Here is a 27,704-nt window from a genome sequence, read left to right on the forward strand (position 1 = left end):
GTTGTTGTCACTCTCAGGCCACATCATTCAATAGTCCCCTGAAAATGTTAACAAACTGGTCTGCCATAGTAATTGACTGAGTGCAAACAAGGGCTAAGCCAACTTGTCTCTTTGGAGTGAAATGTTCTGAACTTTCAGCAGTATCTTTCCTTGTTCCGTTGATAATTGGCAGACTTTCTGGGGAAGACCTGGTCTGATTAGGAGAGACGGCATCCATCCCACTTTGGAGGGAGCAGCTCTCATTTCTAGAAATCTGACCGATTTTATTTATGAACCTAACCCCTGACAACTCAGAGTTGAGACCAGGAGGCAGAGCTGCAGTCCTACACGCTTCTCTGCGCCTCCATTAGAGCAGTTACCCACCCAACACTCCATAGACACTGTGTCTGCCCCCCGACCACGTAAACTAAGTAAACCAAAAGTACAGACAAGAGGAGTTAAACATAAGAATCTAATTAAAATTAGAACAACCTCTGCAATAGTACAACAAGATAGGAGAATTAAATGTGGACTCCTCAACATCAGATCTCTGTCCTCTAAAGCTGTTCTAGTAAATGAGTTAATATCAGACCATATTGTTGATTTATTTTGTTTGACTGAAACCTGGCTGTGTCCTGAAGAGTATGTGAGCCTAAATGAAGCTACTCCTCCGAGCCATATTAATACCCACATTCCTCGAGGCAGAGGAGGTGGAGTTGCAGCCATTTTTGACTCAAGCCTTTTGATCAACCCTAAACCTAAACTCGACTATAACTCATTTGAAAGCCTTGTTCTCACTCTTTCTCATGAGAAATGGAAAACAGTGCAGCCACTTTTATTTGTTGTAGTATACCGCTCTCCTGGTCCTTACTCCGAATTTATAGCTGAGTTCTCGGAGTTTCTATCAAGTTTAGTCCTTGAAGCAGATAAAGTAATTATTGTAGGTGACTTTAATGTACATGTCGACGTTGATAATGACAGCCTTAGCACTGCGTTTATCTCAGTATTAGACTCAGTTGGCTTCCACCAGAATGTACATGAACCGACTCACTGTTTTAACCACACCCTCGACCTTGTTCTGACATATGGCATTGAAATCGAAGACTAAAAGTCTCCTCACAGAATCCTCTTTTATCAGACCATCATTTAATAACTTTTGAATTCATATTACCAGACTACCAGCCAGTAGGCAAAAATTCTTATACCAGACTCTTGTCTGGTAAGGATATGATCCCATCAGCATTTAATTCAATGCCATGTCTCAATACAACAGAGGAATCTTATGCTAACCTTAGTCCCTCCCAGATTGACTACCTGGTTGATAGTGCTACAGGTTCATTGCGTATGACACTTGACTCTGTTGCTCCCCTAAAAAAGAAGAAAATTAAACAGAGGAGGTTAGCTCCATGGTATACTCCTCAAACCCGCAAATTAAAGCAAACTTCACGGAAAATAGAAAGGAAATGCCGTTCTACCAATTTGGAAGAATTTCGGTCCGCCTGGCAAGACAGTCTTAAAATATACAGGAAAGCCCTCCGCAGTGCCAGGGCAGCCTATTACTCTGCACTAATAGAGGAAAATAAGAACAATCCCAGGTTTCTCTTCAGCACTGTAGCCAGGCTGACAGAGAGCCATAATTCTGTTGAACCATGTATTCCTTTAGCTCTGAACAGTAATGACTTCATGAGCTTCTTTAATGATAAAATTCTAACTATTAGAGACAGAATTCATCGACTCCTGCCGTTAACAGGTACTGTTTTGTCTTCAAACGCAGAAATCGTAGAAACTGTTACTCAGTCTGTCGCAGTTTTAGACTGTTTTACTCCTGTTGACCTTCACCAACTAATTTCAATAATTTCATCATCAAAATCATCTACCTGTATTTTAGATCCTATCCCGACTAAGCTGTTTAAAGAAGTATTACTTCTAATTGACTCTTCAGTATTAGACATGATCAATCTGTCTTTATCAACAGGCTATGTACCACAGTCCTTTAAAGTAGCTGTGATAAAACCGCTACTGAAAAAGCCTACTCTTGATCCAGGGGTTTTAGCCAACTATAGACCGATATCCAACCTTCCCTTTCTCTCAAAAACTCTTGAGAAAGCAGTTGCCAATCAGCTGTGCGACTTTCTAAACAATAATAGCACAGAGACAGCACTGGTTAAAGTTACAAATGACCTTCTAATTGCATCTGATAAAGGATTTGTCTCTGTACTAGTCTTATTGGATCTTAGTGCTGCATTTGACACCATTGACCATGGTATCCTATTACAGACACTGGAACATTTCATTGGCATTAAGGGAACTGCGCTAAGCTGGTTTAAATCCTACTTGTCAGATCGCTCTCAGTTTGTATGCGTTAATGATGACTCCTCTGTGCTCACTAAAGTCAGCTATGGAGTTCCGCAGGGTTCTGTGCTTGGACCAATTCTATTCACCTTATATATGCTTCCTTTAGGTAAGATTATCAGGAAGCACTCAATAAATTTTCATTGCTATGCAGATGATACCCAACTATATTTATCAATGAAGCCGGAAGAAACCAGTCAGTTAACTAGACTACAAGCATGTCTTCATGACATAAAGACCTGGATGACCAGCAATTTTCTGATGCTAAACTCAGACAAAACTGAAGTTATAGTAGTAGGCCCTAAACATCTTAGAAAGTCACTTTCTGATGACATAGCAGCTATGGATGGCATTGCGCTGGCCTCCAGCACCACTGTAAAGAATCTGGGAGTCATCTTTGACCAAGACATGTCCTTTCACTCCCATGTTAAACAAATTTCAAGGACTGCCTTTTTTCACCTACGTAATATCGCAAAAATCAGGCATATTTTGTCTCAAAATGATGCAGAAAAACTAGTCCATGCATTCGTAACTTCCAGGCTGGATTATTGCAATTCCTTACTATCAGGCTGCCCAAATTCGTTGCTGAATATTCTCCAGTTGCTCCAGAACGCTGCAGCACGTGTTCTGACAAAAACCAGGAAGCGAGATCATATTTCTCCAATACTCACCACTTTGCACTGGCTCCCTGTAAAGTTTAGAATAGAGTTTAAAATTCTCCTCCTTACTTACAAAGCCATAAATGGCCAGGCACCTTCTTATCTTAAAGAGCTCATAGTACCTTATTGCCCTACTCGAACACTGCGTTCCCAGAATGCAGGTCTACTTATGGTTCCTAAAGTCTCAAAAAGCAGAACAGGAGTCAGAGCATTTAGCTATCAAGCTCCTCTCCTGTGGAACCATCTTCCAGTCTTTGTCCGGGAGGCAGACACTGTCTCTACATTTAAGAGTAGGCTTAAAACTTTCCTTTTTGATAAAGCTTATAGTTAGGGCTGGCTCAGGCTGGTCCTGGACCAGCCCCTAGTTATGCTGCTATAGGATTAGACTGTCGGGGGACATCCAAAGATACACCGAGCTCCTCTGTCCTTCTCTCCCTCTCCATCCGCACACTCTCATGTCCTACCACGGCGTGTTACTAACTTAGCTCCTTCCCCGGAGTCTCTGTGCTTTGTCGTCTTGCAGGTTCCCATGGACAGTGGCTGAATCTGGATTGTGGATTTCAGCTGCGTCTCCTGCCTTGGCCCTGCCTGACATCCACTGCAACTGCTACTGCTACTATTACATCCACTGTCACTGTTACTGTGATTGCATGTCTGTCTCTCTGTCTCTCTCTCTCTCTCTCTGACTGCATTTCTGTCTGTCTGTCTGTCTGTCTGTCTGTCTGACTCTCCCTCTCTTGCTCTCCCTCTCTCACCCAACCGGTCGAGGCAGATGGCCGCCCACCCAGAGTCTGGTTCTGCTCGAGGTTTCTGCCTGTTAAAAGGAAGTTTTTCCTCGCCACTGTCGCCAAGTGCTTGCTCATGGGGGAATTGTTGGTTTCTTTGTAGATAAAAGAGCTTGGTCTGTACCAGCTCTATATGGAAAGTGTCCTGAGACAACTTCTGTTGTGATTTGGCGCTATACAAATAAAATTGAATCGAATTGAATTGAATTGTTCTTTGATATTTGCATTGACTCTTGTGCACCTTTTTGAAATTCAACTGGCATGAAGATGGGACAGATTTTTGTTGTTAACATCATTTACATTACCCATCATTCATTTAAGAAATAATTGCCCTTTAAGCTGATATTTAATTTTAGTGGCCTTGAACCTTTTGATATTCAACCTGCCCTTTAAAGTATAGGCCTGCATTTGTTTTATTATTTGTGTAAGTGGATATTACAGTATATTACTGCAACTTTGTTCATGTAATAAGTTTACAAATTCTTTTTTAGAAATATTTAAATTCTCAAAGTGGTGGACCTGCACTTTAACATGTAAGTCTGGGCTTTGTTATCATCTCTGTTAGTGGATATAAGAAAGATGTTTTTTTTTGTTCTGTTTTTGCTAACTTGGAGAGAAACTGTATTCACTCAAAGCTGAAAGAAAGTTATTAAAATGTTCTTTGAATTTAAATGTACTTTCTGTGTGTTGATTCTACATTAATTCCATGATTTTCCATAAATGAATATCCATTACAAGCTTCAGTCTAAAGTGGAAAAATGCGATTAATCACAATTAATTACAGTAAATTGTGATTGATTTAATTAATTTAATTTAATTTAATAGATTGACAGCCCTAATATATATGTGCGTGAGTATGTGTGTGATAGATAGATAGATAGATAGATAGATAGATAGATAGATAGATAGATAGATAGATAGATAGATAGATAGATATGACTTTTACTGTGTCATCTTGTTTTTGTTTGTATCTTTAGATTTTTGCACACTGTGGTACAAACAATGACGGACAATATTTTAAAGTATTTATTCCAAATCTGCATTCTTTGTCAGTGAGTCAGTGAGCCCTGATATGAAAGAAATGTGCCAGTGCATTTGAGGAAAGCCCTGTTTCCCACCTGTAGTCATTAGAGCAATTGAAGGTTCCAGTTCTGATCCCAAACTGAGACACTTTTTGCACCATCTTTCCCCAGCTGGACTGACTGAGCAGAGCTTCCCTGTCCTGGGCAATGACCTGCAGTAACACAGAGGAACATGATATGGTCAGACAGGTAAAAGAAAACAAATCTGTCAAGGGACATGAAACCCTCTCTGACACTGTAAGTGGAGGCAATAACCTCTTCTTCTTAGTACTTCATGGGAGCCTCATTTAATGATCTATTTTGGGTTGAGATTATATTATTTTACTATATCCCTTTCAAATTTTCCATTTTATACATGTTTGTGCTCCATATTAACATGGGGTTGAGTTTTTTAATTTGAAAGAGACTTCTGAAATCATTAATCACTTAATCACTTTGCAATGGTTTTCAGCCGCTAATCAGCTTATTTTGATACGTCAGACTGACAAAACCCAAACAAAGCCAGTCATGCAGAAGCTCATACAGGCTTATCAAATAACAGAGAGATGAAATAAACTGGTAAAGGTACTGTCAAACAAAGTTAAAGATTCATAAAACTAAAAAGTAAACCTGGGTTAAAAAACCAAGATGCCCATGGTGTCTTGCGGTCAACTGTTCTCCAACACATTAGCCATTACAACTTAACAAACTAAAGGGTCGTTGCTGTCAATTTGTTTGGAGCGTTCTGCCTCCAACAAAAGGCCATCTTTCGGTCCCTGTGCCATAGACTGGCCTGTGTGATTCCCAGGGCAGAGTATCAGCTGTAAGCACAGACATTTCATCAAATGGACTGTCTGGCTCATATGTGGATCTTTAGTTTGGCATGACCTAGGGGTGGGCAGTATACAGGTTTCATCACAGTCGCCGGTGTCAAGTTATGCCATAAAATCGATTTTGCAACATCGTCATTACTGGTATAAAATAAGGTGCTTTGCTATGGTTGTGATAACATGCACTAGAGGGCTATACACATACTCGTAGTGCTGTAGTCACATCCAGTAAAGACTATTTTCCTCACTATGATGCTGACTCCAGTAACACAGAGATGGGGAAGGTAACCAGAGCAGTAGGTTGGATGTGGGGAACAGTTTTTTCATGTAGCTTTTAACATTATCTCCATACTTCCGACTGCAAACTCAGCTGGTTTTGTTATTTGCTTGGTTGTGTTGGCCACATCAAACAGGCTACTTTAATGTTAGATCTGGAATTAGTAATGATAAGCATATTCCTGTAGTTAGATGTGATTTAGATTTATCTGTCCTTCTGCAAGGAAAATTGCTTTCACCTTCCGTGCAACCTCATCTTACACAAATACACACTGTAGTGGCTATTTGTCAAAATTTATCTTCTAACTAAAACTTACACTAACTAAAACATTGTCCAGGAAAGATCCATGTTTAGTTGATTTATTTTCCAGTTCAAAGTGAACATACAGAAATCATGCTGTCTTTCCCTTACTCTGGTAAAAAAGTCTGTCCCTTCCTGGTGCAACACCTGAGACTGACACGCTCCCTACCTTGACCACTAATCCTGCTCAACAATTGCTTGGTATGGTTCTTAGTGTCCCCTAGTATCTACAAAATGAAAATACAAACAAATGCACAAATAACAAACAATAAAGAAATAATCAAACTAATAAAATAGCTCCTTACACTCCGGCCCCTAATTGTGCTAAATGTAAACACAATTACAAATACATTTCAATATAGCTAAGAATAAACTTATATAGTCTGTGGTATGTGTCATGTATTTAAGCTTGACTGAATCTTCTCTTCTTTGATATTCCTGTAAAAAAGAGAAAAGGTCAAGTTTGTCTCTTATTGTTCTTGTCTGTTGCCTCCAACAGCAAACACACCTTTGTGATGGGCCTTTCCAGTACACTGTGTTTTGTTTAAAGTTGCACAATGCACACTAGGCCTTTAGCATCTGGTTTAGCCTCCACACTCAAACACCACTCTCAACTTTCCTTTCCTGGGGTGGTATACCCCGTGGCATGAAATATACCAGACCTTTCCATCATTCTGATTCAGTTGGTCTGCTGGAAAAAAATCTCAGCATAGCCTTGATTGATTACATTACTAAAAAAAGAAGTGTATTCCTCTTGAAACCTTCCATTCTTTCCAAACTTCCTCTTCAGGTTCATCAGGCTGCTGGAATTTTCATGCCTGAAAGGTAAGTCAAGGGAGTAATGACCATCTTTCAGCACTGCTGAGCTGTCAGTAACATTCATAAATTTAATGTTTTCTCTTGACATTTCAGCCTGCTCCTCTGATGAGCTCTCACGGAAATCATGGTTATATTGATTAACCAGCATTTTCTCAATGTTTGCAATAGAAATTCGATTGGTAGTTACAGCAAAATAACCAGTCTGAAACTAATGAAATAGTTCCTACACATACCTCAAACTGGACAGAAAACATCAAATTTGACAGATACATTCGTGACTCCCACACAACATCAGAGTACAGACAAATACATACATGAATCCCACACCATACACCCACTACCACCGCGTTCTCAAACATCACATATACAAAAACACAAACTCAGGCACATTACAGTCTGGATTTTCTGTTCAGTTCTGTTGTGGCAGAAGGGACAAAACTCCTGCTGAATGTCACTTTTTTCCATGCCAGCGACCTGTTATGCTGACCAGATGGGAGGAGTACAAAGTGTGGATTGAGGGGGTGACTAGGGTCAAGTGCTATTGTGTGAGCTCTTTATGTAGTGGCTGTGCAATTGAGGTCTGGGAGGTTGTCTTAGGATCTGCTAACTTGTATGGTCCTAATGTTCTCTTTTTCCCTTTTCTCCTAGTGTTATGCCTCTGTCTGTCTGTTTCCCTGTCTGTTTTAGCTGGGTGTGTCCCTGCACTCAGCCGTGTTCACTCCTTTTGTTGGTTATTTCGACTCTTAGTGAGTGCATTTTGTGTTTGTTTTTCCTCCACTTTTTAGAGTGTGTTTTTTGTTCACATTTATTGCTAAAGAGATAATTTTCTTTCTTACTCTTGTCTCCAGCCTGCATTTTGAGTCCAAGAAAAACTGTATTTAAAGGCATAGTCTAACAGGTTGGGGGTTGGGAGGCCAATGATCTTGGCAGCCTTGTGTGTTATTTGTGCAAATCTGTTCTTGGAGAGGGTTGACAGCATATTAAAGAAGCAGGGGGAGCAGTAGATGGGTTGAACAATACTTTTGTAAAGTAGCAGCAGAAGATGGGGGCAACAGAAAGTGCTCTAAGTTTGCAGATTGCAGAGAGTCTTTGTTTGAAGCATTTATCGATGTCAATTGTGTGTAATTCAAAGTTCAGTTTATTGCCCAGGGTGATGCTGAGAAATTTGTGGCTGGAGGTGTTGAAGACAGAGGAACAGAAGTTCCTTTGTTTTGAAGACATTAACTGTAGGTGATTGTCCGTGCACGACTGTGTGAGATGAGAGATGGAGTCATTGCTCCTTGCAACCCAGTTATTATCGCTGAGTAATGCAAGTACTGCAGTGTCATCCAAGTATTTGAGGTATGTGATGATGAGTGAGTTTTTTTGGGTACCACCAATAGTGGATGTTTTCCATTGGGTGGGCACTGAGGCAGTCCTGTAGGACTCCCAGAAGAGAGAGTTCATAACGGGAGAGAGCTCCATGGCACACTCCCCCCAGCACATGTGCCTAAATACCATCCAGCACTGGAGCCTTGCCTGGTTTACAGCGGGTCAGCTACTGGCATACATCCTCCACAGTGAAGGAAGCACTCACCCATGATGTCAAACCGGGTGTAAAAAGTGTTCAGTTTTTCAGCAAAAGAGGTGGGGTCAGATAATGCAGCTAACTTGGGTTGTGGATCATTGCCAGTGAGAGTTTTAACTTTCAGGAAAGCTTGGCTTGTGTTCATGGAGCTGAACTTTAGCTCTAGTTAAGAGTGAAATCCAGTCCTGCCATTGAAAAGCTTTCTGTTTTTCTCTGAGGTTGTGAAATCAGAAATCAGAAAAGCCTTTATTGCGAAGTACGGTTTTACACGTATGAGGAATTTGCTTTGGTGAAGTTGGTGCATGACACATCTAGTAAAAAATAAGCTGTTAAAGTATATATGTATATATATATATACACACACACACACACACACACACACACACACACACATATACACATACATACATACATACATACACACACACACACACACACACACACACACACACACACACACACACACACACACACACACACACACAAAAAGTCCTTTTTTTTTGTTTTTTTTGAAACACAGACTTTTCTTTCAGAAAGTCCAAGCAGAGCGTTAATGTAACGCATAGTTATGGCAATGTATGTGACAGATGTGGCAGAGGTGAAGTGTGAAGAGTGTCGGGGGGGGGTTCCGGGCCTTCTGCCAGAGGAGAGTGTCTCAAAGAGTTTATGTCCAGGGTGGGAGGGATCAGCCACCATCTTTCCTGCACGCCTCAGGGTTCTGAAGGCATACAGGTCCTGGAGAGACGTGAGATTGCAGCCAATCACCTTCTCTGCAGACCGAATGACACGCTGCAGTCTGCCCCTTTAAGGTGGGAATTGGTGGAGGTGACTCGAGCTTGAGCTGTTGGGAGGTGTCCTCGTGGGGGGTGGTTGCTGGACTGTCCCTTTGTCTTTCAAAGCGGCAGTAGAACTCGTTCACGTTGCTGGCTAGGCATCGATCGTTGATGGAATGGAGGGCTTTAGGCTTGTAGTTGGTAATTTGCCTGAGCCCTTTCCAGACAGACGCAGAGTCGTTAGCTGAGAAGTGGTGTTGGAGCTTCTCAGAGTACAGTCGTTTAGCCTCTTTCACCGCCTTGCTAAACTTGTACTTCACCTTTTTGAATCTGAGTTTGGCTGTGAACCAGGGTTTGTCATTGTTGTAACTCACCCTGGTGCGTGATGGAACACAGCAGTCCTCACAGCAGCTGATGTAGGACGTTACAGCCTCCGTGTACTCATCCAGACTGTTGGTAGCAGTCCTAAACACATCCCAGTCAGTAGTCCAAACACGCCTGGAGATCCTCCACAGCCTCACGGGTCCACTTCTTTGATGTCCTCACTACAGGTTTGCAGAGCTTTAGTCTTTGCCAGTACGCAGGGATCAGGTAGACCATGATGTGGTCAGAGTGGCCGAGTGCGGCGCGGGTGACAGCGTGATAAGCATCCCTGACTGTGGTGCAACGGTGATCCAGAATATTCTCCTCTCCTCTCTCTCGCATTGTGATAAGAGACGTGATTCATAAAGGTGGCTCAGAAAAGCAGGGCTTATTGTGAAAACCCTGTCTTGAATTAAGATAACAAACTGAACCAGGATCAGTCATCTATATTTTCACTTTTATGGATCAATACATCAATTTCTGTGAGGACCATTTTGTAAATCTGGAGATTCAGCTGGTAGAAGAATCATTGTGATCCACACTTCCAGACCCTTCAATATCACCAGCTTCATTGCAAGACCCTCAAAATAACACTTGACTGAGTACAGACAGACAAGGTGACAACAACCTAGTTTAATTTTGTTCTGTTATAAACTTTCTCATAGAATTGATGTCAATCAGTTAAAAGCTAATATGACTTAACGTTTATCATTTTAATAGGTGAAACATGACGATCAGTGACAACTAAAAATAAAAGGCTGCCATCTGAATGTTTTTTACACTTAGCTTTGCTAATTATAAAGTGAGAGAAGTCAGTGCAGTTTCAGTGGCCCAAACACTAGCTGGCTGAGATGGACAAAACACAGTATGTGAATTTATCCAGATTAGATTAGACTTTATTGGTCGAGTAGGGAATTGGCTCAGATAGAGATCCTTCAGATAAATAAAAATCTGTTATCAGCATGTGAAAGCAGTGCTCGCAATTTACTTTTGTGAAACTGACCCCTGGCTAGCATCCCATCACAATGTGAAGCAGAACTCAAGATGATCGCTCACAATATTCTGGCTGCGTTTGTACATCTTAACCTGCATTGAAGGGGTATTGCATTGATTGAATATAGCATTTCCATAACTGCAGAGGCAGATTAAAAAAAGAATGGTCAAAATCAAGACAGCATACAGTTATATATCCAGTCTAGAATGGGTGATTAGATGAACAGGGTGAATGTTGAGAAAGTAAGTGTCTGATGAGAGATAGTGTGATTTACCCGCTGGTGACAGCAAAATCATTGCCATGACCACTTAATCATTCACCCTAACTGTACTGTTTTAATAAATTGTTAGAGTGCTTTTACCTGAACCAGCCAGATCCCATCTTTAGTATCTTCCACCAATTCATAGAAGTGCATCTCTCCACTGAAGTGTGTTGTGGTGACATCTCCTGCCTCTGTCTGCTCCTTCTCTTTCTTGATGGCTGAGTACAGCTCCCCCTGTGTCAACTCTCCTGTGGGGGAATAAAAATAGTACTATAAACCATCATCCACAAAAGGACTAAGAACCAATCTACCCAAACCCAATCCTAAAAAATAAAAAAAAAAAAGTTACATTACCTACTAAATTAAGGTAATATATACATTTCTGATTCCAGTTTCTCTTATTCCAATTCTAACAAATACCATTCACACTGCAGTTTTCCCTAAAATGTGTTCAGCTTTTCATTTCACAGTAGAAATAAAGTCATTAAAAGATTCAGGTAACTGGAAATGATGTATTTTAACACTGCAGAGAATCCATCCAGTCCTCTGAGATAACATATCCCGGAAGAACTCCTTCTTCAGTCGGACGGCTTCCCTGACCACCGGTGTCCACCACGGTGTTCAAGGGTTACCACCCCTTGAAGCACCCAAGACCTTTAGACCACAGCTCTCCGCCGCAGCTTCAGCAATGGAAGCTTTGAACAGTGCCCAGGTTCGAAACGCCCCCAACCTCCACAGGGATGCCAGAAAAGCTCCGCCGGAGGTATGAGTTGAAGATCTCTCGGACAGGGGCCTCCTCCAGACATTCCTAGTCCACCCGCACCACACGCTTGGGTTTACCAGGTCTGTCTAAAGTCTTCCCCTACCCTCGGACCCAATTCACCACAAGATAGTGATCAGTTGACAACTCTGCCCCTCTCTTCACCCGAGTGTCCAAAACATGCAGCCTCAGATCAGATGATACGATAACAAAATCGATCATCGACCTTCGACCTAGGGCACTCTAGTACCATGTACACTTATGAATGGCCTTATGTTCGAACATGGTGTTCATTATGGAGAGTTGATGACTAGCACAGAAGTCCAATAACAAACAACCACTCAGGTTTAGATCAGTGGGGCCATTCCTCCCAATCACGCCTCTCCAGGTGTTTCCATCATTGCCCACGTGTGCGTTGAAGTCCCCCAGAAGGACTATGGAGTCCCCTACCGGAGCCCCATGCAGAACTCCAGTCAGGGTCTCCGTTATGTCTTCGTGCCTTTTAGATGATTTGTCATCAGGCACTGAAGCAGATACCTCTGCATGGTGGTCTGCTGCTTGTGCGGTGGTGCTGTGTTTGGCGGACGTTGGCGAATACGGCTACACTCCAAAGAGTGAGCGCGGCAAATGTTTAAATAAGTTTGTGGTATTACCGGTCTTGGTGGGGGCAACAGTCTTGCATAAGTTACAGACCACATTGGTCTGACTACGGCCCGACTTATAAAATCCAAAAAACTGCCATACTAGCGAGCTGACTTTCCCTGTTTTATCGACAATTTCTTTGCTCGCTGCAGCGCTTTCTATTTCTCATCTCACTCCTCGCGAAGCATCAAACACGAGACAACAAGATGGCGCAACCAAACTTGATAATGTTACATGATTGGCCTGTTAGCGTGTCTCTCTCACTGATTAGCAATTACTCCCTATGTTGCTTGATTACCTGAGAGTGAGTGCTTTTGTTCATGCAACCAACCTCGCTTCGCAACTTCAGGTTTCTTCCGACAAAGAAAAAAATTATCGAATGTTTTATCGAACGCATTTTTTATTGATATTGATGACGTGTCTATCGCGAGACATATCGCTATCGTTTTATCGCCCAGCCCTACCCGCACCTACCTCACACTGTTTATACTTTCTGCCTTTTGCGTTACTTATATGTATTTATATTTTTTTGGGATATTTTGACAATTTGCAGTTCTGGTTAGATGCTAAAATGCATTTTGTTGTCTCTGTGTGGCACTCTGACAATGACGATAAAGTTGAATCTAATCTATCTAATCTAATGTAAACCTGGAGTTGGTCTATGACCAAAGAGCCAGTGCCTGGTTATGTTAAAGAAGTTAGTTATTTTTGATGTATGCCAACTAAAATAGGCCTAAAAAAAATGGATTCATTGCCAAATGTGAGAGAATTGTAAGAGATGCAACCCCACTCCACAAGAGGCAAACTTAGAAAAGGAGAAGGGATGCTCAAAAAACAACAACAAAAAAAAAAAACATTACAAAATGGGAAAAACTAAAAGAACCCTACAGAGTTATAGCACAAAGACGAGCTGCTCATAGTGGAGACAGACTAGTGTGTAAAAATCAAGGATGAAAACACCTTAACTCCTCTACTCATGTAAATTTAGCTTATTCCTAAATGACTCAGAACACTAAGATCCCAGAGAACATGGCCATTTTAGGAGGAATCCTGTGTTCAGGAAAAGATACTGTTATATCTGGCTTTGTCTAGAGATATCATGTGTTCTTATTCTCTACTTTTCTACTGCACTTGTGTAACCTAATGTATGTCCTTGAACTGTTCAGAACTGTAAGATTACATGACTGGTGAAAGCCAGATTGCATAACAGGAGGCAGATGACACTTCTAATTTCTGTCAGTAGGGTCTGTTGCATTAGATACATGCCCAAAACAACACTCACACATAGGCTGCTTATCACATTCTAAGGACAAGATGTGGACAGTGGTTGGTCTGTCCACGTCCTGGTAAGGGGCTAATTACATTTGGTTGTGTAAGTCCAACTCCTGTACGGGGCAGGCCCAGCCCAAGAAGATAAATGTGAACTTTTATCAGAGATCTGGGCTCATTCTGACTGAGATCCTGTGAGAGCTTTGTCATTCTGAGCCCAGCGCTGCTATACTTTACCTGTGACCTTAGTAAATACTTCAGCTGTGAACTGAAGATTTCCGGTTTGTTCTTGGGCTTTCATTGGAAGATTCAGGCTAACAGATTCGGGTGTCCGATTAAGGACCACTGGAGTCAATCAGAGGAGAACTTTTTTTCAGACAATTCCAGGCATCTAAATCAAAGGTATGCAGAAAAACTCTTTTCTATCTGAAATTTCTGTACACTGGACTCACTAAATTAAAACTGATTAATGCCATCCTCTGATCACTAAAATCTTAGTAGTTTTATATTAAAAAGTAAGCTGTTCAATAAATTGAATGGTCACATGTAAAGTATAAACACATAGTCTCACATAAGGGAAAGTAAATAAGTGTCCTAATTAGAATAAATTTGGCCAAACAGAAGATGTAAAATTCAATATAAGAGTGAATGAGTACTGAGGGGACACTATAGCTCTGGAATTCTCCAGTTAAGCTGTAGAGATAAAGTGATCATCAGGACACAAACTCTGTGTGTGGCATAGAGTAAAACTCCCGTAGAGCGGTCGAGAAAAGATTCTCCAGTTGAGCTGTAGAGATAAAGTGTTCATGAGGACACAAACTCCACATGTGGTGTAGAGTAAAACTCCTGTAGAGCAGTAGAGAAAAGAATCTCTAGTTGAGCTGTAGAGATTAAGTGTTCATGAGGACACCCATAGAGTGGTTGAGGTTGAGCTGTGAGGACACAGGGATAAGTTCATTATTTTTCATACATATGTGGGGTGGTTTCCTACTTGATTGATATTTTTACTGTGTGAGCGAAAGTGTATCGAGCAGTTGAGACTGATGGAGGAGCCATTCTTCATTTACAGATGGAGCGGCCTCGAAATTCCCCTAATTTCATGCTGGGGCCCTGGCGGGTCCGTGACCGGTCCCTGCTCTGCAGTAGGCGGGTTCGTGACTGTAATGAGATCCCCCGCGATGACGTCATCGGCGCGGGGCCAACTCGTAACGCCCCTAAGCTCCATTTGCGGAAACTACCTGCACTCGCTCGATCAGTCCACCAGGAGGAGCAGTCATTATTCCCGTGTCAGCTTTGCTGAGTTGTTCATTAGATCTGTACATAGCCTCCACTGCTGTAAGAAAAACTGCTTGTCTAGTAGAGCACCCTGTGCAGTTTTTTAAATATAATTATGCTTAATCATCCACATTATTGTAGTGCTCGTTCACAAACTTCTTGGATCTGCTCATCTGCCCATCCTGCCTTTTCCTCCACATCTCTCTCCACCTTTGGAGAGGCTCCCAGCGCATCTCCGCGTGCCGAGTGATTTGTGCCCAGAAATTAATCATGAATAACAGAAGTTGTGCGTCGCGTTTTTCTAGCATTCTGAACTGCTAAACAGTTAAATGTTTAATACTCTGCCTGATTCGCGGAGCCACTTTCAGTTGGTGGGTTTCCTGTTTGTAGCGCATTTTAGATTTGCGGGTCGCTATTTGATGCGGTGACCAGCAATACGCAGTTTCTGTATGTGTGTGTACTGTATATTACTGGACAGAAATCATTTACAGTGCGTTGAAGAGGGAGGGACGGGAGGATGAAATGCCAATTTCAGCCTGTGATCTGTTAATGTCTGACTGAACAGCCTCATGGAAGTGATATTTTACAGTTCTACATATTTTAATCTAACGAAATTCATTAAAACAAGTCACTTGGTGCTTTCAAAGCCCTGTCATTGAGCTGAAAGGTTCCAGATTTCGTTCGCCTTCACAGGCGGCTGCGGAGCGCAGCAGACGGCTCGCACTGCGCACTGCGATGTTCAACATCATAGGCTTAATATACCGTAGTTAATTATCACTGATCTTTTTCATCGCTCTGTCTGTGTGACTGTCTGTGTCCTCCTCTCTGTGTCTCTGTCTCTTTTTTCAGACTGTTCACGCGATGAATATAAACAGTAACTATTAAAAAAAAGTTATAGTCGCGGGTAAACATGGTACTCAGAAGCGCACCACGAATGCATTTTTTTTTACGTCAGGCGTTGTGGATGCGTGTTTGATATTAATATTGTGCCGCTGCACCTCAAATAAATGTTTTTTTTGGGAAACGGAAATGTTCAACATGACTTCATCATGTTTGACCAGGCAGACAGGTTCTTACTACAACATCAACTCTCCCTCCGCAGCCAGCGAGCCTCATCCCCAGCACGGACACCTACATTCAATCATGAATAATCCTAATGGGCCAATCAGACCAATGAAAAAAAACTATGTTGTGGGGCATAAAGGGCCAATGGGCCGATGTAGATGGGCCAATCAGCGTCAGCTCACACACACACACACACACAAACACACACACATGAAAACGGCCAAGAAACAGTGAAATCAGTATCATGACTATTTCTCAGATGATGATTTCTGTATCTATCTAATCCGTGGCATGCAATATTTCACCCCGATTTTAGATAAAGTATAAATCCAATTGTTTCATTGTTTCAGCTGTCGTGGCCAAATCTCTTGTTAACTTATTAAGCTCTTCGCACAGTGTGACATCTATTTTAATTATTAGAGAGCTGCTCTAATGGCCACTGATAGACTGTCCATCCTATTCTATAAACTGTTGGTGGTTTGTGAACTTCACTGCATTTGTGCATTTGAAGCGATTAACTCCCGGCACATTTCAGAGCTGAGTAAACCTGTAGTTTCACTGACACATCGCGCATCATCACCACGGGCGTCATGATGTTCTCCTGTCTGTCACTCTGTCAGGCATGTGTAGTGTCGAGCCGGCCGCGTTGTTGGCTGAAAAGTCATTATTTGCATTACAGTGTATCCTTTGTTCTAACTCAATGGATGGTCGCCAGCCAAACAGGCTCCCAGCCCCCACTGTCCCACAGACTAGCTATGGCCAGTAAAATAGGTGGAGGGCTGAGGGGAGCGCGTACCTCCAGTAATTAAAAATCAATTTGTGCCACAGATATTAATATTGTGTCGCTGGCTACTTCATAGACTTCACTAAATGTTTCCATTACACTTAATTACATTTATGGATAAGCCAACTTTCCCACCTCCCTCATGCATCAAAATGTATATTATCAGTCCGACCAGGAAATCTTGCGATCGCAAAAATTAGCGCATATCCAACCAATACTAATATGACTGTCTACTGGCCGCTTCCTGGTCTATTTTTGCAGAGAGCCGCGCGCCTGTTGCGGAAAACATAGGCGAGCCCTGGAATCTCCAGATGACGTGCTCTGCTCCTGCAGCTCTGTCTCTGTTCCAGCACATGTAAAGTAAAATTAGGTCATCATTTTTGTTGATAATTATCAAAAGCAAACTCTATGTAAACAGATGGAGCCTGTTTATTCTTGGAGTCACAGGCTGTTTTGTAAAAATACATCACTTTTATGACTCAGGAATGATTTTGTAACTTTTTTTTCGAAGAAGAAGATAACATGCAGCAAAGGGCTGAAAGACGGAATCGAACCCGTAGCCGCTGCAGAAAGCTTCATACATGGGACGGATGCTCTACCAACTGCGCCAAATCTCCACCACACAATTTTGTAACTTTGAGCTGATGTTTCGTATTCTCAACTTAAAACTTGTTTTTTTTAAGATGGGAACTGAATCTTTTCGACTGTTTCTGTAATGTGAAGTATGGTTATTATCATATAGGAAGTGATTATATACAACTTTTTTACATGAGTTTGTTTTTTTTGATCGCAACAATCACAAAAACATTCATACAGTATATTGTAAGAGAAAAACTTAGGAATTTTCTGTTTGCAAATCGAAAATATGCATTAAAACAGGCTGATGGAAACACACATTTAAGACTTTTTTAAGACTTTGTGCGAGAAATATTTTTCTAAGTTGATCTAAATAATCAACGTAAAATAGTTGAGTAACTGTGACTGCCTAACTACAAATAAGCCTACTAAAGCAGATGAATGTAGTGGAGTAAAAATCTTTGCCCTTGAGATGTGTTCCTGTGAGGGACACGCCATCTCCTGGTGACACCCTGCAATTGAATGAAGAGGCGTGTTTATAGTGGATTCTGGGCACACCCCCAAGAGGAGGGGGGGACTGGTAGCTGGCTGGCAGCCGGCTGGGAGCCGGCTGGAAGCTGGATGGCCTTTGGCCTGGAGGGGAATTTCGAGGCCGCTCCATCTGTATGGCAGAGATGAATGTACCATCAAACCAGAAACAGCTTGTGATGAAACTTCCATACAAATTAAGAGAAAGATGGAGAGCAGCTGCTTGTGACCTACAGGAGAGACACGGCAGCAGAGTTTTGTTCTTAGATTTGGTCAATTTTTTGGAACATCAGATGAAAATTCTCTCTGATCCCGTTTTTTGGTAATATACAAGACAAGCACATTACATCTAAAGGAAAGGCTCACACAAAATTTTCAACCAGAAATAAAAATCCTGCAACCGTGGCAGCTGTCAGCACATCAGCAGATTTCAAGTCTGCAGAAACACCAAGTTCCCATGCCTTTTCCATATCAAAAACATAGATTACATCATGTTGCATATGTAAAGAGGATCACGCAATAGAAGACTGGGCACAACTCAAGAGCAAGATGCATTGTGAGAAACTTGATCTTTTAAGGCACAGTGGTGTTTGTTTTGGTTGTCTGAAATCAGGTCATGTCAGCAAGAACTGCACAAACCGTTTAACCTGTAATGTATGCAACTCCAAGCATCCCACAATGCTACACATTGCAGCTAAACCCAGAGCATCTGAACAGCCAAGAAATGCTGTCGTCCCTCAGCAGACCTGTGCTCATACTGGGGCCGGTAAACAGGAATGTGTTCTCTCAATTGTACATGTACAAGTAAAGGCCAAGAATGCAAATAAAATTTTGACAACTTACGCTTTCCTGGATCCAGGAAGCACAGCTACCTTTTGTACTGAACGCCTGATGAGACAGCTAAACATGGATGGCATCCAAGCACAAATTTTCCTGCAAACTATGGGACAAGCACAAACTGTAAAGACTCACATTCTGACTGGATTGGAAGTAGCTGGTTATGTTGACAACAGGTTTTTAGACTTACCTGAGGTTCACACCAAGCAAACCATGCCAGTTACAACACACAACATTATGACAGAAAAAGATCTCAGAGAATGACTTTATCTGCAAAAGATTAAAATTCCGAAACTTGACGCTGGAGTGGATTTGTTGATTTGCACAAATGCTCCAAAGCTTTTGGAATCTTGGGAAATCATCAACAGCCGTGGCAATGGACCTTATGCTGTTCGAACCCTATTGGGGTGGGTGGTGAACGGCCCACTTAGAAGAAGTGGAAGTGATACAGGGAAGGATGGCTGCCCTACTATCACCGTTAATAGGATCTTCATAGATAAAGTGGAACAGCTGTTGATCACACAATACAATCAAGACTTCAATGAAAGGTCATGTGATGACACTTTAATGTCAAGAGAAGACATGAGATTTCTCCAGATTATGGAAAACACAATTCATCTTGACGATAACCAGTACTGTGTTGACTTACCCTTTAAGGTTGATAATGTCATCATGCCAAACAATCGGTACATTGCTGAACAACGCGCCATGAGCTTGAATAGAAAGTTTCAGAGGAACAAGGAATATCATCAGGAGTATGTACACTTCCTTAATGATGTTATTGTCATAAAATGGTTATGCGGAGCAGGTGCCTCAACACCAACTGAACGGCACTGAAGGCAAAATCTGGTACATTCCACATCATGGGGTGTACCATCCCAAGAAGAAAACTTTGAGAGTTGTGTTTGTGGAGCAAGTTACAAAGGCACCTCCTTGAACAGCCAGCTGTTACATGGTCCTGATCTCACAAATTCTCTTTTTGGCGTCCTTCTGAGATTTAGACAGGAACCAGTTGCCATAATGGCCGACATTCAAGCCATGTTTCACCAAGTAAAGGTATCTCAGAAACATGTTGACTTTCTTCGCTTTTTGTGGTGGCCTAATGGAAATGTGACACAACCTCTGGTGGACTTCAGAATGAAGGTTCATATTTTTGGAGCAACATTGTCACCAAGCTGTGCCAATTATGCATTAAAGAGAGTTTCTGATGACAACACGGCTCTTTACAGTGACAAAGTGTTGCAGACCAACAAGGAAAACTTCTATGTGGATGATTGTTTAAAGTGTGTGTCCTCAGAACAGCTTTGCAGATGGTGCGAGATCTCACTGCTGCATGTGCAAAGGGAGGCTTTCGGCTCTCAAAGTGGATGAGCAATAGTCGAGCAGTTATAGCAAGCATCCCTGAAGATGATCGTTCGAAGGCATCCAGAGAACTCAATTTGGATAAAGACAACTTACCTGTGGAAAGAGCTCTTGGATTGCACTGGTGTGTGGAAGCAGACATGTTCATGTTCAATATTGCGCTTGAAAGCCGTCCATACACACGCCGTGGTATCTTGTCAGTGGCTAATTCCATTTATGATCCTCTTGGATTCTTCTCACCATTCACACTGCCTCCCAAGCTGATGTTTCAAGAGCTGTGCAAAAGAAAGGTTGGTTGGGATGACAAAATATCACAAACCTTTTTACAAAAATGGACACAGTGGCTGGCAAATCTTCAAAAACTGTCACTGCTAAAGGTGGATCGATGTATCAAGCCAAAGGACTTTGGACAAGTAAACAATGCACAGCTGCATCACTTCTCAGATGCTAGTGAATATGGATATGGCACTGTTTCTTATTTGAGATTGGAGAGCATCTCTAAGGAGGTAAACATTGCTTTCATGGTTGGAAAGTCCAGAGTTGCTCCCATGAAACAAACTACAATACCCAGGCTTGAACTTACAGCCGCCGTTTTAGCTGTCAGAATGGACAAGCTGATTAAGAAGGAGCTTCGACTGAAATTGGACCAGTCAGTTTTCTGGACTGTGCTTAATTACATTTCAAGTGAAACAAAGAGATTCCACACATTTGTAGCAAACAGAGTAAAGTTACAGAGGTGGCCCAATGGAGATACATAGGATCTAAACAGAACCCTGCTGATGAGGCTTCAAGAGGACTGTCAGATGATGATCTTTCAAAGAGTGAGCGATGGCTCAAAGGACCCAAGTTTCTGCTGACTGATGAAAAGAATTGGCCAAAACAGGAGCTGAACAAACCTGCCGTCACCTTGGATGACCCTGAGGTCAAACAGGACATCATAGTTAACTCTTGTGTTGTTGATGATGCATCCAATGCTATGAACAAGCTTCTCAACTATTTTTCAGATTGGGAAAAACTGAAAACTTCAGTTGCTTGGTTTCTGAAGTTTAAAGATCTATTCAAGAGTTAAGAAAACACAGTAAATCAGCTAATGAGCATTCATGCAATAAAACCAAAAGGCAGAAGAATCACAAAGCAAAGATAAAGATTCAGCCATTGACTTGGGATGATTTACACAATGCAGAAATGGAAATTGTTCACCTCTGTCAACAGTAAAGGTTCCAAAAGGAAATCTCCCTCTTGGAGAAAGGAGCGTCATCTGTGCAGACAAACAGTCACATCTACAGGTTGGATCCTGTACTCCAAGATGGGCTGTTAAGAGTAGGAGGCCGCCTGAGGAAGTCAACCATGCCTGAGTCAATGAAACATCCTATAGTTCTGTCTAAGGATCAACCTATATGTAAACTTATTTTACAACACATTCACAAGCAAGTGGGTCATGCTGGACGTAATCACATGATATCTGCTCTTCGAAAAACCTACTGGATTACAAATGCAAATTCAGCCTGCAGAAAAATTGTTGCTGACTGCGTTATCTGCCGTCGTCTTCAGGGGAGGGTTGGAGAACAGAAAATGTCCGACCTTCCAGTTGAAAGAATCTTGCCAGACTTGCCGCCATTTACTAATGTAGGAGTGGATATTTTGGACCAATTGAAATTAAGAGAGGTCGCAACCTGGTCAAAAGATATGGAGTGATTTTCACATGCATGACTAGTCGAGCAGTACATCTTGAAGTAGCCCATTCACTTATCACAGATTCCTGTTTAAATGCCATTAGACGGTTTATGTGTCGGCGTAGACAAGTCTCCAACCTCAGGTCAGACAAACAAATTTTGTTGGAGCAGAGAGAGAGCTGAGGGAGGCTCTCAGAAACCTGGATCACAGCAAATACAAAGTGCTTTAGCAAGAAGAGGATTAGAATGGACGTTTAACCCCCCTGCTGAATCCCATCACGGTGGAGCATGGGAGCGGATCATTCGCCTCATAAGGAAGGTGTTGTACTCTATCCTTAGACAGCAAACCGTGGATGATGAGAGTTTTTGTACTGTTCTCTGTGAGGTTGAAGCTATTCTTAACAGTCGGCCCATCACTAAACTGTCTGATGACCCTGATGACCTGGAAACACTTACACCAAACCACATTCTGTTGTTGAAGGCTAAACCACTTCTTCCTGCTGGACTCTTTAATGAAAATGACTTGTACATTAAACGGCGATGGAGACAGGTCCAGTACCTGTCAGATTTGTTTTGGAAGCGGTGGGTAAGGGAGTACCTTTCACTGCTCCAAAAGAGACAAAAATGGACAAAGCCACAAGGAACTTTGCTGTTAATGACATTGTTATTATCACGGATCCCTCTGCTCCACGAAGTTCATGGTTGATGGGCAAAGTGACCAAACCCTTTCCAGACAAGAGAGGTGTGGTCTGGTCAGTTCAGCTTAAAACCAAAACAGGCTTTCTGGAGAGACCTGTCACAAAGCTCTGCATGCTGCTGGAAGCATGTAATTTAAGACTGATATTACAACTAACTATGAACACTGATTTGCGATTTGAGATTTGCACATACACTCTTTTTTGGCTCCTTTTGAACTGTATGTAATTATGTAATTGTAAGTGCACACCAACACAATTATGGGGCTGGTGTGTAGGAGCCATTCTTCATTTATGTTGTGCAAGTTCTGTATTTTGAGGGTGCATTGTAGTTTTTGTCTCTCTGTTCAATGAGTAACCACCTACCAGCTGCTCAGCAGCAGCTGTACAAGATGAGGTGAAGATTGGTAGTTTGAGTTCAATGGTGGTGGGGAGCACAACAGTTCTTACCGACAGCCAGAGGAAAGCTCTTTAAGTTCAACATCAACTTCATGGTAAAGTTCTGTTTTGTATACAGCCCTTTTTTCTTTATTTGCAATAAATGGGAACATCACCCAAAGAGAACGACTTTAAAAAGGACTTTGTTTTTTCTGAAATTGAGTGAAGATCAATCCTCAAGCCACCATTACATGACTAAATTAAGTTTTTGTTTGATAGTCATCACAACTGATCTGAAGTAGTTGTGTAAAAGGGGCCATTGTAATAGTTCAGAGGGGATTTTCAGTTAGGGTGTTATGGAGGTTGGTGAATTAAATAGGGAATAGACTGGGGGAACCCCCCAGCGATCAAGCACACAGTGTAATAGGCTCCATGTAGAAGCTTCTTGATCAGGTCCTCACTCGGGTACTGCGCCATTCACCCTCTCCAACTAACACGTGTACAAATATTTAAAGATGTCACAGAAAGTTATTGATAAGTGGAAGGACTGTAAACCTGGCTCCTTGGGGTCGGTATTATTTGAAACAGTGGCTAGATGGCAAAAGAAAGATTTCAGAATGCCTTTATTAGTCCCCCGGAGGGGAAATTTCATTTCAGTTACATCCCGTCCAAACAGGAGCGGGAGAACTGTGGGTCTGCACAATCTAGCGATCAGCGCCCCGTTTGAAAGAGAAAAAAGAGAAAGGAATGGGTAGATTTGTAGATTGGACTAGGGAAATGCAAATGAAGGGAATGTTTGGAGGATGTGAAAGCGCTCCACCAAAACCAAGCGATTTCAGTATGTTTTTGAAGCAGGCAAAAGGAAGTATGGACCAGGTGAAAGCAAAGCTACAAGAGGCAGGAAGGCTGCAGAGAGGCAAGGCAGAAAAATAAGTAAAAAGGGCAAAAACATTTTTGACAAATTGTCAGTGTTCTGTGGGAGAAGTCAAATTCTCCATTCAGACACTGTCCTCTGCACAACCAAAACATCAAATGCCAGTTAAGACCTTGACTCCTCCAGAGACACAATGTACTGAGCCAAAAGATAACACACCCTCGCCAAAACATCAAATGACAAAGCTTTTGTTGACATTAAAACTGCTCTGTTCACAGTCTGCTCCGTCCATACTCTGAAATACTCAGAGCCTTTTAATTTGGATGTTGATGAAAAGGATGTTTTTTTGAATGCCGTTCTTTTTCAAAAGGGGGAGAGTAGGAGTACAACAGACAGGAAAGTGTTGATGTACTATAGCTCTAAGTTGGATAATGTGGAAATAGGACACCCTACATGTGTCAGACATGTATCAGCTATAGGAAAAGCAGTACAAAAAACATCTCACATCACCATGGGTAACCAGACTATTGTGCACACTACACATGGAGTGAAAGCATTTCTTGACTCCAATGCATTCACACGATCAGCACATAGAATCCAAGGCCCACAACAGCTGCGTAACAAACCTCACACTCATTTCACTAGTGCGGGAGGTAATATGGCCCTACAGATGGATACCAAACAAGATCATGACTGTGTAGCAGAAACTAATAAGGAAATGCAACTACACTCCACTCTACCTAAAGAACCAGTTGAAAATGCTCAAATGATATTATATTGCAACGGACGCAGCCAACATACACCGACTGGCATGTTAGTGACATCATATGCTGTTGTAGAAGAAACACCAGCTGGATTAGAGACAAGACAAGCACAGCAGACAAGCACAAATGGCAGAATTAGTTGCAATAACAGAAGCATGCAAATTTGCAAAAGTAAAGACTGTAACTATCGACACCGACCCGGCTTATACAGTCCAAGCTGTACACATGGACATGTATCATTAGAGATGGAAAAGTTTTGTGACATCAGCTGGCACCCCTGTTAAACGCCTGAATCAGCTACTTGATCTCTATTATGCCGTGCTTGAACCAGATCAGGTTACTGTAGTTAAGTGCAGAGGACATCAAAAAGGAGATGGCAGAGTAGCGAGAGGCAATAATGCAGCAGATGGCAGCAAAAGCAATAGCAGGGTACAATGTATATAAACAAATGTCTCAAAAGACAGATGATGACAAAACACATAGAGATCTACGTGTACGGGACATCAAAGAACTCCAAGAAGCAGCCACTCCATCTGAAAAACAGGCATGGATAGAAAAAGGAGCCACAACAGATTCTACTGGGCTCTGGAGAAATCGCAAACGCAATATAGTAGCTCCAGCTGGACTACTAAACTACTTACTACTACTTACTATGCCAAGAAGCACATCATAGAGGTCACTGTGCTAGCTCAAAACAACCCTCATCTCACAACATTGGTGGCATCCCCACCTCAAAGATATCACTAAATATTTTGTACAGTCAAGTGAGATATGCAGTCAATTTAATCCAAAGGTCTCACTCAAGGCTGGACTAGATAGCTTCCCAGTAACTGCTTCCCCATGGAAAGAAATAGTAATTGACTTTACTGATATGGGAGCAGACCACAGAACCGAAGGTAAAAGATATCTTCTAGTTTGTGTAGATCCATTCTCTAGGTGGGCAGAAGCCACACCTACCAAAACTGAAAAAGGAAAGAAGGGTAAGAAGAAAGGATGTTTGGGATCAGAGATACTCACCAAGGAACAGGATCATGACTGGGTCCTAAGGAAAGTCAACAAACTCAACTGGTGCGCTCCTCGGTGGAAGGGACCATACAGGGTAGCAGAAGCTATATCCCATTATGTGAAGGTATGGTTGACGGAGGACAGACAGAGAGTAACTGGATCCACAAAACTCGCTGTATACATACTCAGGATCCTAACGAAAGAACACTGACTGAGGTTTGGACTGACTTAGGAACCTAACCTACTGACATTGACTCTACCACACCTGCTGAGGCCAAAACAGACAATGAACAGACGACCAATGATTCAACCCACAATGATAACCGTTACCTCACAACCCTCTCCCCAGTGACCAACACCTCCCAACTGGCCAGCAAGGATAACGTGGCTACGAATGTCACTGATCTAACTGTTGCAGACACCCTAGCAATAGAGACAGGTTTTGTGCAGAAGAATTATTGGTTGGATTGGGTAGTAAGCGCAGCCAGAGTAGCTACCAAAGAAGACTGCATTGTGTGTTATTCCCCCAGGCCAGTCCTCCACCTTTTTTCTGATAATAAAACTCATTGCATGATGCACGTAAGTGGCCAGTGGAGTCAGGTTTTTGTATTATTCATGTTCCCGGAAAGGTAGATGTTGACGTCACACACCAGTTTTGCCACATTAGTTGACGGGCTCCGAGCAGATGGTCGGGAGAGCGTATAGCACAAAGTGTTGTAAATTAAAACGAATAGAAGTTAAATAAAAATTTTGTGATGTTTAACAATAAGCCCAACATTTATTCGAGTGTGTTTTTGTTTATCACCGAGTGCAGTTGGTCCAAGGCCGGTATTTGACCATTTCAACGATATCTGTATCTAGTTTGCACCCTTGGTAGGTGAAGAGAGGTATGTGGCATTATAAATATTACTGGCATGTTGTCTTTGTGTTGATGGGCTGCTGGGGTGTGTGTGGTATTGTTATTCAATTATTTTTTTATAATGTTCACAGTGTGTGGATATGTTAAATACTATTGGAGTTCTGTTAAAAAATTGACTTTCAATATTTTTGCTATGTTTTAGCTTCACGGTACTCTGAAGAAGAATAAAGTTGTACCAGTCAAACTCAACGCTGTGATTACTGATGCCAAGGGCTGCTACAATGCATTTACATATGACTAATAATCCTGACGCATCCCACAAATACTTGGAGGTCCCTTACCTGTTAGCACCACCAAAGTGTTCCCACCAATTTTCACACCAGTCAAGAACAACCACACCTGTCTAACTAGATTTGATAACTCTGACTACAGTGTAGGTGACATTCCAGATGACTGGTGTGTAACTACCATCAGTGTCACAGATTGGACAAATGCTATCACACTTAATCATACCCATTCAGATGTTTAATGGTATTGTGGTGGAAACCTGTTGAGAAATACACTCCCCCCTAACTGGTCGGGAACTTGTAGCATACTACCATTAATTGAGCCAATAAAAGTCATTAAAGCATCAGCATCTGAAGTGGCCTCCTGGCAGTCTACCACCTATCATGACTTCCTAGCATCTATCCACTCACACAGGCACAAAAGGGGTACATTCAATCTATACCAAAACTCTCCGACCTATATAGATGTTATTGGGATCCCCAGAGGTGTGACAGAATTAACTACGTTCATTTAAATGTCCAAAAACCTAATAGCATGACCAGAGATGCCATAGTGGGCCTACATGAACAACTGGCTGCTACTTCATTGATGACTTACCAAAACAGTATGGCCCTCGATTTCCTTCTAGATGAAAGAGGGAGTGTGTGCATTATATTTTCCCAGGACTGTTGTGTTTTCATTCCAAACAATACCGCTCCAGATGGCTCTGTCACTCAAGCTCTTTTTGGCTTTAAAATCAAGTCTGAAGAACTAGGAGAACACTTAGGGATTGAGAAACCACTAATTAATTGACTTGGCAGAACATTTGGCAAATGGAATACACTAAATGCTTCAGTATTTATCTGACTATTTTCACCCTATGTGGTTGTTGCTGCATACCATGCATCAGGCACCTCTGTCTAAAGTGTATCATTACAGCCATTATTGATAAGTTTCTTCCACCACCTCCTTATCAATTAATACAACATCCTGGTGAGACGACTCCTCTGATCTCCCTGTGAGCCCAAATAGGAAGAGACTGAAGAGGAACCCGATATGGAAGAGGACCG

At 41.9% G+C, this 27,704-nt stretch overlaps 1 protein-coding gene across 3 annotated transcripts in view; it reads right to left on the minus strand.

Annotated features, from left to right (window-relative positions):
- The window catches only part of rnf103 (ring finger protein 103), a 452,442-nt gene that overhangs the window by 417,615 nt on the left and 7,123 nt on the right, over positions 1–27,704 (minus strand). For all 3 annotated transcript variants that reach the window (XR_011602181.1, XM_070962727.1, XM_070962726.1), the window contains exons 2-3: positions 11,121–11,269; positions 4,894–5,009 (exon numbers count right to left, since the gene is read on the minus strand). Coding sequence is in view for 2 of the 3 variants with exons in the window: in XM_070962727.1 (XP_070818828.1) it covers positions 4,894–5,009; positions 11,121–11,269 (265 nt within the window). In the remaining variant the exon portion in view is untranslated. The remainder of the gene's footprint in view (positions 1–4,893; positions 5,010–11,120; positions 11,270–27,704) is intronic.

This window comes from Chaetodon trifascialis, chromosome 5 (genome assembly GCF_039877785.1).
Source record: "Chaetodon trifascialis isolate fChaTrf1 chromosome 5, fChaTrf1.hap1, whole genome shotgun sequence".
NCBI lineage: Eukaryota > Metazoa > Chordata > Actinopteri > Chaetodontiformes > Chaetodontidae > Chaetodon > Chaetodon trifascialis.